A 13,730-nucleotide genomic window follows, 5' to 3' on the forward strand; every position below is an offset into this window, starting at 1 on the left:
TATGCATTACTTGTATCCCAATCTAAATTTTATATAAATAGGTCACATCATTATATAAGCTATACAATATATTCTCCTATTATCTTATTAGTACAAACAGTGATTTTAGCATTGGAATACCTTTAAGAGAAACCACCCTTCGTGCTCATTCCTGTGCGTACTAACAATGCAGTAAAACCACGGTCAACTCACATTAAGTTCAACTTTAATTAGATCCATCAAGAATGAAAATAGATCAAACAATAATAATAACAATATTTTAATTATATATAATTTAAAACTTAAATTGATTGATTTATTATTTTAAACCCTTAACTTATTTAAATATAATTTTTTCTTATTTATTTTGAAATATTACTGCAAAATGGGACTTTAAATAAATTTCCAAACTAGACTAACTTAGTTCAGACTCAAAAATAAAAAGACCTGCATGAAATAAAACTGACGTGGACCATAAATTTATAATATACATCAAACTCAAAATCTAGTTGCTAATTTCAGTGGTAATTTTATCAATTATTGATATTACAGCGTCTAATTTGAAGTGTTAGAAATTTTTTTATTAAAATTAGATTTAATTACACTTTAAGTAAATTTGAAATTTCGATAGCTTAAAAGCACAAATCACACGATTCCTTTGTTTATAGTCACATAATTAAACCTTTGTTTTACAGCTTAAATAAAATAGAGACTTTTTTAAGCCTTTTTTAAAATAATTAAGCCCTTTTTAAAAGCCTTTTAAACCTGATTTAGACTGACCAAAATAAATGAAGTAGCCCATTACATTTTGACAGCTCTGTTTACAGTGGTTTTAGCAACATCTGTTAACAAGAAGACAATAGGACCACTGAACCACTTTAGTTAGTAGATCACTCAATCATTTACAATTTTCTATTCGTTTAGCTTTGGTAAATGAATGTACCTTATCTTAAAAAAAAGGCTAAATAACATTTCTTCCCTGACAAAAGGCAAAGATTCCGCATGCGTATATAGTGAATGCTATGATAAATCCTCTGCGAAATGGAGGGGAACCTTTCTGCTGCGCTCTCCCTCTCCGCATGTTAAAGCCTAATGTACTATGGCTGCGGACATTGCTTTGTGTCAATAAATGTTACGTAGTTGTGACTGTTCTTAAATTCCAGGCATTCCAAAAAAAAGAAAGAGAAGAAACTAATATTTACGAAATAAAATGAACTCATTATATATAAGACATGGTTTACTAATTAGTACATAACATGCTAAAATTTTGAAATCATTGTCAACTTATCTAAAGAAACCGATTAATGTAGACCACTAATTCATCCGAGATCATAATTATGAATGAGAACCAACATGAACTTAGGAGAAAAATAAAAAATTGGTTGGAGAATTATTCAGGGTCGGCTACAATGAGCCTTGCACATATGATGACAGTCATAGTAACAAGGTCCACCACAATGAAGTGGGCAATTTAACCTCATGCCTCGGCATCGTGTCCTTGCCATGCATTGTGCAAACTCACCTACCATATACTCCTTCTCAAACATCCCTTTCCTATGTGCCTTATAATGATATGCCATTCTTCCCCCTCCTTTCCTTTTACCATGCTTTGGTTGCCCTCCACACTCCCATTTCCACCCACCACCACCACCCCCACCACCACCCCCACCTCCTCCTCCACCTCCACCTCCTCCACCACCCCATCCCCATCCATAACCACCACCACCACCACCACCTCCACCACCACCACCTCCTCCTCCTCCTCCTCCTCCTCCTCCTCCTCCTCCTCCACCGCCGCCATAATACCAACTACTTTTGACGTCCACTTTATTGCTGTAGGAGCTGTTGTCTTTTCCTTTTACTTCATGATTTACATCAAAAGTGGCATTGCCTTGACTAGGATCAGCATTGCCATTTTTCAGCTCGTCACATCTAAGCCCAACAATTGTCATTGCGATGATTAGACAAAGGATCCGAAAACTTCTCAAGCTCTCCATCTTTGATTTGGCGCACCACAGAAAAGGAAATTTTGTACCACGTATGTCTTCTCCTTCAAAGCATAATATAACTTAGATATATATACAGTAGTATGTGACAATTCTACGTTGTCCTATCAACAATGTATATGTACCCACCTAATGAGATCTACGAGATAGTAGGGTCGACATTAAGGGATGCTTGGTACTCACTTTGTCCCCACTTGAGCCACTTGCTCATATATGTTGTATTACCTAGAAAGCAGTGCAACGCCCGTTGTCCCCAAACCTCTCCCACTAACCCTGCACACGGGTCCCCACTTGGCTCGGTAGGTTTCTAATAGAGAGAGATTGTATGTGGCCACCCAAATATTTTATAGGTATGCATATGGATGAAAATAAATCCATACTTATATATACCCTCATTTATACCATATATTATTAGTGATAAATGTTGTATAGTATTTTTAGGATATTAATTAAAAATTAATAATAAAAGATATTATCAAAAAAATATTGTTAGGTATTTTTGTTGTAATTTTTAATGACATGAGATGGAAGAAATATTATTTAAATTTTGTAAACATTAATCTTTAAATTCAAATACTAGGTATATATTTAGTTTAATTTATTTTTTAAAAATCTGATTCTTGTTAACGTTTTTATAAAGTTTTTAAAACGATTGATTATTTTTATAAATTTAAAACAGATTTTTATAAATAAATCATTATATTATGTACTCGTATCACTCGCTGCTTTATTGTTAAGTAATGTAAAAAGCTCGTTGATCATTAATAAAAAAGTAGTGATGATCAAGGGTTAGCTTATCTGATGAGGACTATTTTTTTTTTTTATAAATTAGAAAAAATAGAAAAGAAAGATGATAAGGTGAATAATATACAACGAAAAGAGGTTTTTAAAAAATGTTACAAAGATATTATAACTCTTTTGGTAAGTAGGTATGCACTCTGTCGAAAAGAATCTTGCTGTTTGTTGAAGTAGTGTAAGGAGGGCCTTGGGACAAGTATATCTATGACGGTTTACATAAATAAAAAGTAATAAATACTTTCATTTTTAATATTTAAAATTAGTTCTTAAAATTAATAAAACAAAAACGATATTGCTTTTAGAAAATGGTGCTTGTACATTTTTGGGAGCGGTGTTGGTGTTTCTTTTGTTTTAGTGAGATATTTTAAAGATGTATCGATAGAAAAGATAAACGGAAAAAAGAGAAAAAATAATTATATACAATATCACACATATAGATAACTAAAATTTTATTGTTTTTATACTTCATATTTTGAAACAAAAACAAAGAAAAATGTTGAAATGTGTGCTCGATTATTAAAAAAATTATAAGAATAACAAAGATTTACCATTTTGGTATTAATATTACTTCTATCCCGACATACGCTGCCCCGTCCTACAAAGGGATCGGGGATATCGAATCATCAAAGAGAAGCATATTGGGTTCAATATCATGGATTTAATTTGATAAGTCACTTCTGAAATCGAATGTCAAAGTCAGTATACGAATCAAAAACTTCTCCTTACAGTTATTGAGTGTATTAAACGCACAACGGTTTGTTATACTGAAAAAAAAATGCAAAACTGTAAGCATTAAGTACAGCACAATATTACTGTTTGTATCATTAGCATAATTAAACTTTTGTCATAATCTATTTATATCTATGTAGAGTTCCATATTTTACACATAAGCACAAATTTGGGAAACGTTTAAAGGAAGGGTGAGTCTATTTGTCGCTCAGAAATTATCTATTACAACTTCTCTTTTTATATAAAAAAATATTCATTTTTGCCGTGTTGCATAAATCTCCACAGCCAAAACACGATTCGTAATACCAGCGGGGAACTTTTGCCATTAAAATAATAGGAAACAAAATTCTCCTTACTTTTGGCTTGATAAACGAATCAGACACTTTAATTTGTGCATCCACTTAACAGTTTGCCACGCCAATTTAACACATAATTTATTTACAGTTAACCTCAAATTTATTTGAAAAACGAACTGAAATAGTTGACAATTAATTTTTCCTAGCATATATAATTGATAATTCACCCATGCATCAACTGCTTACACTTAATCAACAGCAATTACGTGCCCAAGGATGGACCCTTCTAGGCTTATCATGCATCATCAATGCACTGGTTGGTAGTAGACTACCTGCTTCATGTTGGTATTGTCCTACCCTTCGTCGTATGAGTTACGATTGCTAGGCCTTTAAGCCTAAGATTCCAGAGAACGAATGCAACAAGATACAGTAGCTTAGTAGAGACGGATGGGAAAATTGAGTTGCAGCGTATGCCATCCAAACCGGAGAGATAATTATTCACTTAACAATACATACCTTCGACTACCCACGTGAACCCAATATCAAGCTACAGTGCATAAATTAACCCAGGAAAAAAAAATCTGAAGTATATTTTATAAGCACTTTTTAACCGCCCTTAGTATTCGGGTATTATATATCAGTCAGTTCTGATATCCAATGTGAAATTTTGGTGATTTGTGCAAACAAGTAATCTTGCTAATATTATCATCAGCAGGCACAGCGGGCCGACAAACAATTGATACAAATTCAACATAGATATATGTTGCTAAATCTAAACTTCAAAAAGAATATTATAAACATTTGCCCCTACCTTGCTTTAAATAAGAAAATCGGGGATCTTTAGCCTTAAATGTGGAGGCACCAGGGTTTAAAGTAGACAAAATTGATAGATGGATCAAATTTACTCAATTTTAAAATTCGAGGGACTTAATTAAAAAAAAAATACGAGAATAAAATTGTACATAATCTCAAAGAGAAATACCAAAATATAGTTTAGCCTTTTTTCAAGATAGAATATGACAAAATCAATGGACTGTCTAGAGAAAAATGAGGAATGCTATTTCCTCTAGAAAAAATTGTCACATATTTCCACAACTCATTTTACCTCTCTTTCTCTATCATATTATTCATCTTATTCCACATTTTCTTTCTCTTTTCTTCTGATCACCCTCCTGTTGTACAAGATGTGTTGTTGAAATCACATGTACAGCACTCAGAAAAAAATAAAATATAGCATGATAAGCTTGATAGTAGTCTCTTAGAAAAGCTAATTAAGATATGGGAGATAAGAGTGGGAGAATAAAGAGTAAAAAGGAAACAAAATGAAGTTAGCTCACGGTGCTCTTCTCTTCTTGTGGGTTTTCAGGTTCTCTTCTGAAAACAGCACAACAGTTGTCCAATTGAAGCTGCTCCAGTAATTTGGGTGTTAGCCACAGGTAGGAAGAGTGGCCTTCTATGACTTGTGTCACGTCAACCTGCAAAGCAACAAAAGAAGATGGGATCTTCGAGCAATACATCATCGCTAAAGAAACAGTCGATCAATTAAGCATAGGATGGAAAAGAGCTTACATTCTCAATCCCTGGAAGATCAACAGGTTGGATTCCGGCTAATCCATGAGAAAGTAAACTGTTCATGAGAAAATATTTCAAATTATATTTACGAGCTAGCTTATGCTCCCTTATGAATTTGCTTCGCAGCAAGTGAAAAATGGATGTAAAATCGTTACTGTTATACTACACTATCCATGGTTTCACAGTTTTGATGAAACAAAAAGTGGTTTTCTTACCAGGATAATCCAAAATTGAAATTAGTTATTTGGTAACACTTACTGCCACATCACAAGAACTTGTTACTTTTAGTGACAAATACAGCGTCGTCTTTGTTATGAGTTGGGAGAGTAATAAGATTTAGTTAAATATTCACATAATATCATCTAGTTAATTATAAGATAATTATATTAAAAAAATCATACTTGGTTACTCCTTAATATAATTAATATTTTCTTTAAATTTATATTTGAGATAACATAATAAATTATAACTTTTTCATTAAATCGAATAATTTATAATAAAATTTTCTATTTGCATATTTTTAAAACATAAATTATATCATTTTAAAATTACATTTAAATAAAATTAATTATATAAAATTAAGTTTATTAAAATTTAAATTCGTAAACAAACGCTGCCTAGAAAGGCACGTCCATGTATCATATAGTTATTATTTTGCATACCTGGCACGGAAAGTTACACCTAATGTCCAGTCAGTTGTTGAGTAAGCGTTCACAAACCTTCCAGCCACCATCTGCACAGTGGCACGATCATTAAATACTTAAGAAAAAATTGTGTCTATATTAGTTATAAGAATTAATTATTTAAAATAAGGTTTATATTTAACTATTTTAGATAAAAATAATTTATTTATTTAGATTGTATAGTGTGTGTGTAATAATTAATTTTGTACTTATTAATTATAAAATAAAAATATTAAAGTTAATTAAAAAAAGTTAATAATTTTTACTTGGAAGTTTCAAAATTTTACTCATCTTAAATAAGCTGCTTCCTTTGTAAAAAGTTAATCAAAGATCATAAGCTATTTTTAAAATTTACCAAGAGAATAACTAGTATTTTTTTTTAAAAAAAATCACAATAAAAATAATCCGACATAAACACAGGCTTAGTGGATGGAAATTTATTTAAAAAAATAAAGAGAGATGTTCTAGGTACCTTTCTAGCTGCCTCCCAATTTTCGTCTCCAATTGGGATGGGTGCTCCGAGGAAAACAACCCTTTCCACTAGTCCAGCTGTAGAAGACAGCACAATATGAAGAATCTATAATGCAAACAATCTATATTTCCAATATACATGAAAACCAAGAGGCGATGGTTCCAGACTTACCATTGTCTCCTCCGGATTCAGCCAAACATTGGAGACACTTGAAAATAACACGGGCTCCCAATGAAAAACCTACTAGTGTCACAGGCCTGGACCATAAATAGAAAGCTACGAAATATATTGGATTATACAATGAGGCAAAATTATCGTCAATCTTTCGCAATAACATTAGATTGTTGTCACCTGTTTCCGTGCAAGCCTTTCAGCAACACTTCAGCAAGCACTTTACCAGCCTTGTCTGATCTGCTCCAACAAAGAGGACAGCTAGACTAAATATAATGCTAAAATATTAAGTAGTTATAATAGTCACTCGCAAATCGCAACAGGATACTTAGTACCTCTTACTGTCCCCTACAGAAACAAATATTCAACAGAAATTGTTCACACTTTCCACGATCATGACAAATTTGTCAACCTAAAGACAACTAAAACTTTGATGTAACCTAAAGACAACTAAAACTTTGATGTCCACAAGGAAGAATTCCAGTCAACAAATTTAAATTCAGAATTCATTTATCCTAAAGTTTAACAATGGAATCGTTGCTAACATTATAGGCGTTTAAGCTAATCGATCAGAATGGCTTGATCAAAAGAGATGAAACGGATCGGAGAACACCAGTGGATAGACTCGTTTATTAAGTTCATAACAATAAATCCTACAGATCATGAGTACTGCTAGACACCAGAACCAGAAATTCTGAGTAACCCATCTTGTTTTTAAAAGAAATTTTGGTGATAGCGTTTTTACATACAACCAAGAAAAGAGCTTACCTGTCTACTGCAATTGCCCATTTGTTGTCTATAATATCAAATGTTGACACCAAAGTTGCTGGCCATGCTAGTGCTGCCACAAGTGTGCTTAATACTGTCCGCATGGCACCTTCTTTCATTAACTCAACAACAATTTCTACAATATTAACCATCAAATATTTTCAGTTTGAATATGCCAAATTGATTTGATCATTACTCAGACACATGGTTCAAAGAAACTACTTGAAGTAAGCCAGTCCTGGATGGCAGTGCTCAGTGCGATCAAATTTTTTGACTCATATTGAAGCACATACCTATACACAGAAGTTGTTAGGATGAACGGAAATACTGAGAATGCAACTTTCAACTGAAAGCAGACTAGGTTTGAATCCCTCAGATTTAACATTTAGTAAAATTAATAATTCATTAGAAAAAAATTATTTGCTATAGAGAGACACCATATGCTTTAAGACTTGTCAGCATGTACATAATCTTCCATATTAGGACATGTGGATTCCTGAACATAACCAATGAAAGATAGAAAATAAAATCTTACTAAAATAAAAACTAAAGGAAAAAACAGGTTGACAAAATTAACCAACAGCGTGTAAGAAATTATTAGCTTGACCTCTGCTTGACTTTGCTCATAAAAACTGTATTAAGTGTATGTGAAGAAAACCAATGCCACCAAGAGGATTGGAAAGATAAAACTGCATTTTGACACATTATACTATGCAGTAACAAATTTCTAGTCGGAAGGGATAATTTTCCATACCTCTCCATGTTATCATTGAGACCTTCCCAAGGTCTTACAAAATCTTTCTCCTCAAATGCAAGCCCAGAAATGGAGATTCTAACTGCTAGGTGCTGAAAATTGAAAAGCGAGGTTTTGCTTCAAATTTCAACAATCATATTAGCGTAGGTCAGAATTAAGTCTAAGATCCTGCTGTGCTCCTTTTCAAGTCATGCACAGTGTGTCTAGTGAACCTACCAAGAGCCCTAGCTCCACCCAAATCCCTGAAGCTCCTAATAGTCCGCATAAATCTATAGAATATAAAGACATTTTGGAACTTACGCCTTGATGAATGCCCCCAACTTCTTTCAACTCAAATTCCTCAAGACTTCCAATTCTCGTAGCCATCTTACATCCAGTAAGGCCAGCTCCAGCAGCTGATGTACAAAAGAAGCAAGTCACTGAGCATTAACGCATACAATGAAAAACTCTCTAATTTCCTCTCGCCACAAATTTTATACATACATAAACATGTGTGTGTGACACAATAGAAAATCCATAAAGACAAGCTAGAAGCAGATATGGCTGTATATCTATTTTTAGTTGTTCTATTGATGGTGACTGCTTTCACAACATGTATAAACCAAAATGGATTCTTCATACCTCCAAATGATGCAGCAACAGCTACAGATCCAGCAACAGATCCTGTAGCAGTTGCTGCCGCGGCAAATCCACCAGCTCCAATTGCAGGAATAATACTGCCTAGTGTTGGAGCCAAAGCACTCAATCCATGAGCAATTGCCGGCGCAGCCAAACCTGTTAAAGCATTTCCACTCTTAATATTATCTCACCCTTGGGTTAGAAAAATATACTTGTAAGTTAGACATGCAGTTGCAGATATATACCACCAGTAATAGCCATTAAAGTTCCTCCAGTTACAGCGGCTGCTCCTATGATACCTCCGCGCTTCCATTTATCCCAGTTGGTTTCTGAAACTACGGATTCTTCTTCCTTGGTGCCGTCTTTACTCGCTGACTCCATTAAAGAAAAAGCAACCATAGCCTCCATCGCTTCCTGCAAAATATCATGATGAAGATAACTTCTAGCAAAAAAGGGCTGCCCAAATATCACTTTTGTTTAAACCACCAAACCATAGGGACATACTGGTATCCGCACCACATCATTAAGGAGAGAAAACTTTCCTCTATGGAGGTTCACACATCACAAACATAATACATAATACCATATGGTGTTTGAAATGCATGCACGTGTTCCAAGCACAGACCATTTCATTCCACTTGACATCAAGCCATACAGCTAGTAACCGCAGAGTCACACGGTGTCGAGCATCATAGCCTTGCCTTGACTGAGAGCACTTCTTGTCAGCCTCAGCAATATCTGCTACACAAGCCGCAAGAAGTGTGTAAAGAACTGTCACTTTCCTCTGGTAACTGACCAGGGTTGCCTCCTCCAAAGGTTGTTCAAAACTTGAAATTTTTAGTGCAGTGATAGCTTGTTTCTTTAAAGGGAGAAAAGCTGAGCTCTCCTTAGTTTCATCACGAGATTCAGCCCTATCATTCATGCTCAAAGTCGAGGCATCAACAGCTTTGGTCAATGAAACTTCTTTATTTAATCTTTCTGAAGAAGTTGCCTCGCCGTCCTCTAACAGTAATTTCAAGAACTGGAAAATAATAACTATTCTTTTAACACTATTTTTACAAGAAATAATATATATATATATATAAGCCATGAATCAAATTTTATCTGCAATATAGAAAATTTAAAAACGTACAGATCCAATGTGACCCCTGAATTGACAAGACGAACTTGCAGTTTCCTTTAGGCCACGCCAGGATTGTTCATCCACTTCAATGAACCTGTCAATTTTTATCAACAGATAAATTATTATTATTACAATTTTTTTAACCAGAGTAATATTACACAATATCAATCAAGTTGTATACATAAATTTTTATTAAATTTTATAATATTAAACACTACAATTTTTAATAAAAACTTATCATATATAACTTCTAACTTCAATCACGTATAACGTTATTATTATTATGATTATTATGTTCGTCGTCACAACACAGAATCAAGGACCTTGCAGCATTAATTCTGTGGAATTAAATTGAATACCTAAAAACAGGAAAAAGCAAACCAGAATTCTCGTGAATCCAAAGTTCGGGATTATCCGAACCAGAAGCGTTCTCGGCATCGGGAGGAATAGCCGAAGTTAGACCTTGATGAATCTGAGACTGATGAAGTGCGATAGCAAACAGAGCAGCCTCTGCGTATCTTTGAGGAGGCAACAAAATCGAGGAAGCTTCCTCCATCACTCAAGTCAAAGCAAAAACAACTGAGGCATTAATTGAAATCAAATTTTAATGCAATAATAGGAATCTCCCACGAAAAAGAAAACCAACGGTTTCTTATTTCCCTGGCGACGGGATCAAAAGTTAAAACTCACTACTGCATTTACTTTTTCAAACTTCCAATTCGCTCCTACGTTGACGAATGAATGAAACGAAACTGCTATTTCTTCTCGCGCTAGCGGGAAACCATGTTGCTCGCCGCAACTAGAGCACGCGATCACCACGAGTAGGACCCTCTTTCTATTTATTTATTACTTATTTAATTTTTTCAATTCGATGCAAGTTTTAATAATTATTTTATTTTATAAATAATTTTTAGCATAAAGTTGGTTCCACACTTGCACCCATTGATATCACCACATTTGTTGTGCTTGTGCCGTTCATTTTAATTTGATGTGACATATTCCATGGTACTAATGCTACTGTGTTGTCAATTAAAATATTTGCAAGGAAATATATTATACATTCTTGTGAATTAAATTCCTAATAACATGCCAAAGCAAACTAGAATTGACGTGAATCCAAAGTCCATTTCAGTTAGTGTGAAAGCAAATAGAGTATTCGAATTCGCTGGCATCTTTGAGTCGGCAACAAGATTGAGGAGGTTTCCACCATCAATTAACTCAATTAAGGCATTCACTGATAAGAAATTTGATCAATAAAAATTGTTCAGCGCAAGAAAGTGATTTTCGGTAATAGAAGGAATGTGTTTTTATTTTATTTTGTCATTAATTACTTTTCTTTAGATCTAGGTAATGTACGATGCGCTATTTGTATATTAACATTTTGCTTTAAATTATGCAAGAACAACGGTATAATAACAATTTACTTTGAATAATGTAAGTACAGCAGTATCATTTTGAGAAAACAAAAACAATATCAAGAAATATAATGGTGGTCAGAAAATTAAAAAGTTGATGACTCATGGTGAATTTTCTTCTAGATAATAGGAACGGGATCAGTCTCACCTCCTCCCCAATGACTAGGAGGAGGGTCCCAATAACCATAATCACTTGCAAGATAAATTTTGTCACCTTGGTTCATGTTATCCTTCCTCGGCCGAACGGTAAACTGCGCCAGTGTTGAGGATGGTACCGATGTTGACGGTGTAAATATTGCATATATTGCCATCATCACAATCACAACCACTGCAATCTTACTTAGCTTCAACATTGTTGAGGTCATAAGTTTGGTTTAATTGACAATTCATCTCACGTAATCCGAGTCATTTAATAGGTAAGTAGCTTTTGCGTGACTCTCAGAAAGTCCTATACATAGTATTAAGGTATTATTATATAACCTTAAATAATAAAAATGATAAAGGGTGTATGAATATATTTTCGTAAAACCTATTTTTATATGAAAAATAAAAGTTTGTAGCATATTATAATTTACATTATTGATTTTCCAAAATGTTACTTTTTTCTTTCTAATAATATTTGGTTATGAGATATATGTTTGTACCAATTTGAAATAAAAGTTTTCATACCAAATAATGTTATTAACTTCTACTATACAATTGGATACAATTAATGAAATTTTGAGTGGGCTTTTTTTTTTTTCCTTTTGCTCACGCCGACTGAATGCATATCGTGTTCATTGCATGTCCTGCATAGCAGACATAGGTGAAAACATCAAATGGAGAGCGTTTTCACCTTGTTGGCATCAACTTACCACGTCGTGCTTAATTAACTAAGCATGTTAAAACTGGAAGTGGGATTATCCTAATAAATAAATCTAATTGTGGCTTGGTAGATAGGGTAGGTGAGAATAATATATCGGTCTCGAGTTAATACTATACCACATTGTGGAGATGCAATTCTTAGCCATTAGTAATCCCATTAATATTTAAAAACGACGTACATAACTCGATATACTCAAATATTAGGAAGAAATTTTACTTGTCTTCAAATATAAGTCTTATAAATTTATTTTATTTAATAATGATTTTTATTCTTTTAATTATTGAATTATGCAAAATTATTTGACAATTGAATATATGTGTAATATATATATATATATAATTTGAAAAAACAAATATGAGCTAATAATTAATATTTTATTTATATGTTAAAAAATATATCAGTACGTAAAAATCAATTCAATTTATGAAATATCTATTATTTTAAAGTAAATTTTTGCTTATTCTTTAAAAAATGTTAATAATATATTATTTTAAATTATAATCAATATTTTTTAAAAATAATTAACAAGGTTTGGAAAGTGTTAATTAAGTTGGTGAAGCCATCACTCCTTTCACCGGTTCGATAACATTACCAAGCTGGGAGAAATTGGGTGATGTGTCAGCCACGTGTCTGTCAGACAAAGTTTGCTTTTGGTGTTCGATCGCTGTCCCTAAATTCAGATATTGATACCAAATAATATATACGAGGAAGTTGAACGCTTTGACAACGACGCGAAAGACCGACACAGAAATTGTGAAAACAGCCGTTACGGCCCAACGCTATCTGGTTCAAAAGAATGAAATAATTTTAATAAAGAAAAGGAAAAGGGAAAAAAAATAATTGGTTTAGTTAAAAAGGAAACAAACATCGAGAGAAATATTTCTTTATTTGACTCGCGAAAAAGAGTAAGTAATAACATTCTATTATACCGTTATAAATACTAAAAAAGAAGATGAAAAATAAAATTTAAGGAATTAAGTTTTTACAATTTAAATATTATATTTATTTTAAAAATTTCAATACTAGAAGAGAGATAAAATAATAAAATTTGGAGGATGTTTCATTTCTTCTCTTTTCTTCAGTAAATATTTTTTAACTAAATAAGAAAGTTTGTTTGGTCCACGTTGAGAAAATACACACTTAACGTAATCGATGATTGAATGTCAATATACGGTAGAAGTAATGTTATTATAAAGGGTTTGATTTAGAGCATCCTTTTGTGATATACAATGATTGTAGTCAATGACAATTATAAAAGTAACACCTGATATGAAAATAACTATTACAATGGTAACCACGATAATAATAAAAATAATAATTACATTTTTGTGTTCTCCAATCCTTTTTTTTTAACAAGTTAAATGGATCTTATCGATGTTTATTAATTAAAGTAAAGAACTTATTTTTCATCATATATTCAAGTTTTGTACATATATGTAAAAATAAGTATTAAAAAAATTTCAGTCTTATTAATTGATGTC

The 13,730-nt window shown here is 32.8% G+C and overlaps 2 protein-coding genes across 2 annotated transcripts; both read right to left on the minus strand.

Annotated features, from left to right (window-relative positions):
- Window positions 1-1,373: 1,373 nt before the first annotated feature.
- On the minus strand, window positions 1,374-1,931 carry LOC113866299 (RNA-binding protein cabeza-like). Its single transcript, XM_027501181.1, has 2 exons — window positions 1,618-1,931; window positions 1,374-1,533 (listed from the first exon to the last, which is right to left on the minus strand). Exons 1-2 carry the CDS (start codon window positions 1,929-1,931, stop codon window positions 1,374-1,376), a joined length of 474 nt encoding a protein of 157 aa, XP_027356982.1.
- Window positions 1,932-5,136: 3,205 nt separating this feature from the next.
- LOC113866300 (transmembrane and coiled-coil domain-containing protein 4-like) lies at window positions 5,137-10,525 on the minus strand. The gene is made up of 15 exons (XM_027501182.1): window positions 10,329-10,525; window positions 9,979-10,063; window positions 9,472-9,867; window positions 9,092-9,260; window positions 8,850-9,002; window positions 8,529-8,623; window positions 8,229-8,320; window positions 7,697-7,767; window positions 7,475-7,610; window positions 6,887-6,946; window positions 6,707-6,792; window positions 6,536-6,612; window positions 6,043-6,113; window positions 5,378-5,435; window positions 5,137-5,283 (listed from the first exon to the last, which is right to left on the minus strand). The coding sequence occupies exons 1-15, from the start codon at window positions 10,523-10,525 to the stop codon at window positions 5,137-5,139; spliced, it is 1,893 nt and encodes a 630-aa protein (XP_027356983.1).
- Window positions 10,526-13,730: the final 3,205 nt, after the last annotated feature.

This window comes from Abrus precatorius, unplaced genomic scaffold (genome assembly GCF_003935025.1).
Source record: "Abrus precatorius isolate BTA unplaced genomic scaffold, Abrus_2018 Scaffold4, whole genome shotgun sequence".
Classification (NCBI taxonomy): domain Eukaryota; kingdom Viridiplantae; phylum Streptophyta; class Magnoliopsida; order Fabales; family Fabaceae; genus Abrus; species Abrus precatorius.

Excerpts from the sequence above, each read along its gene's own strand:
- LOC113866300 (XM_027501182.1), bottom strand. The coding sequence starts at position 10,525 with ATGGAGGAAGCTTCCTCGATTTTGTTGCCTCCTCAAAGATACGCAGAG. Across the intron at positions 7,611-7,696 it reads CCAGGACTGGCTTACTTCAA|AAATTGTTGTTGAGTTAATG; the intron begins GTAGTTTCTTTG and ends TTAATATTGTAG. Across the intron at positions 6,114-6,535 it reads ATTGGGAGGCAGCTAGAAAG|ATGGTGGCTGGAAGGTTTGT; the intron begins GTACCTAGAACA and ends GCCACTGTGCAG.
- LOC113866299 (XM_027501181.1), bottom strand. The coding sequence starts at position 1,931 with ATGACAATTGTTGGGCTTAGATGTGACGAGCTGAAAAATGGCAATGCT. Across the intron at positions 1,534-1,617 it reads GGTGGGGGTGGTGGTGGTGG|GAAAGGGATGTTTGAGAAGG; the intron begins GTGGAAATGGGA and ends TAAGGCACATAG.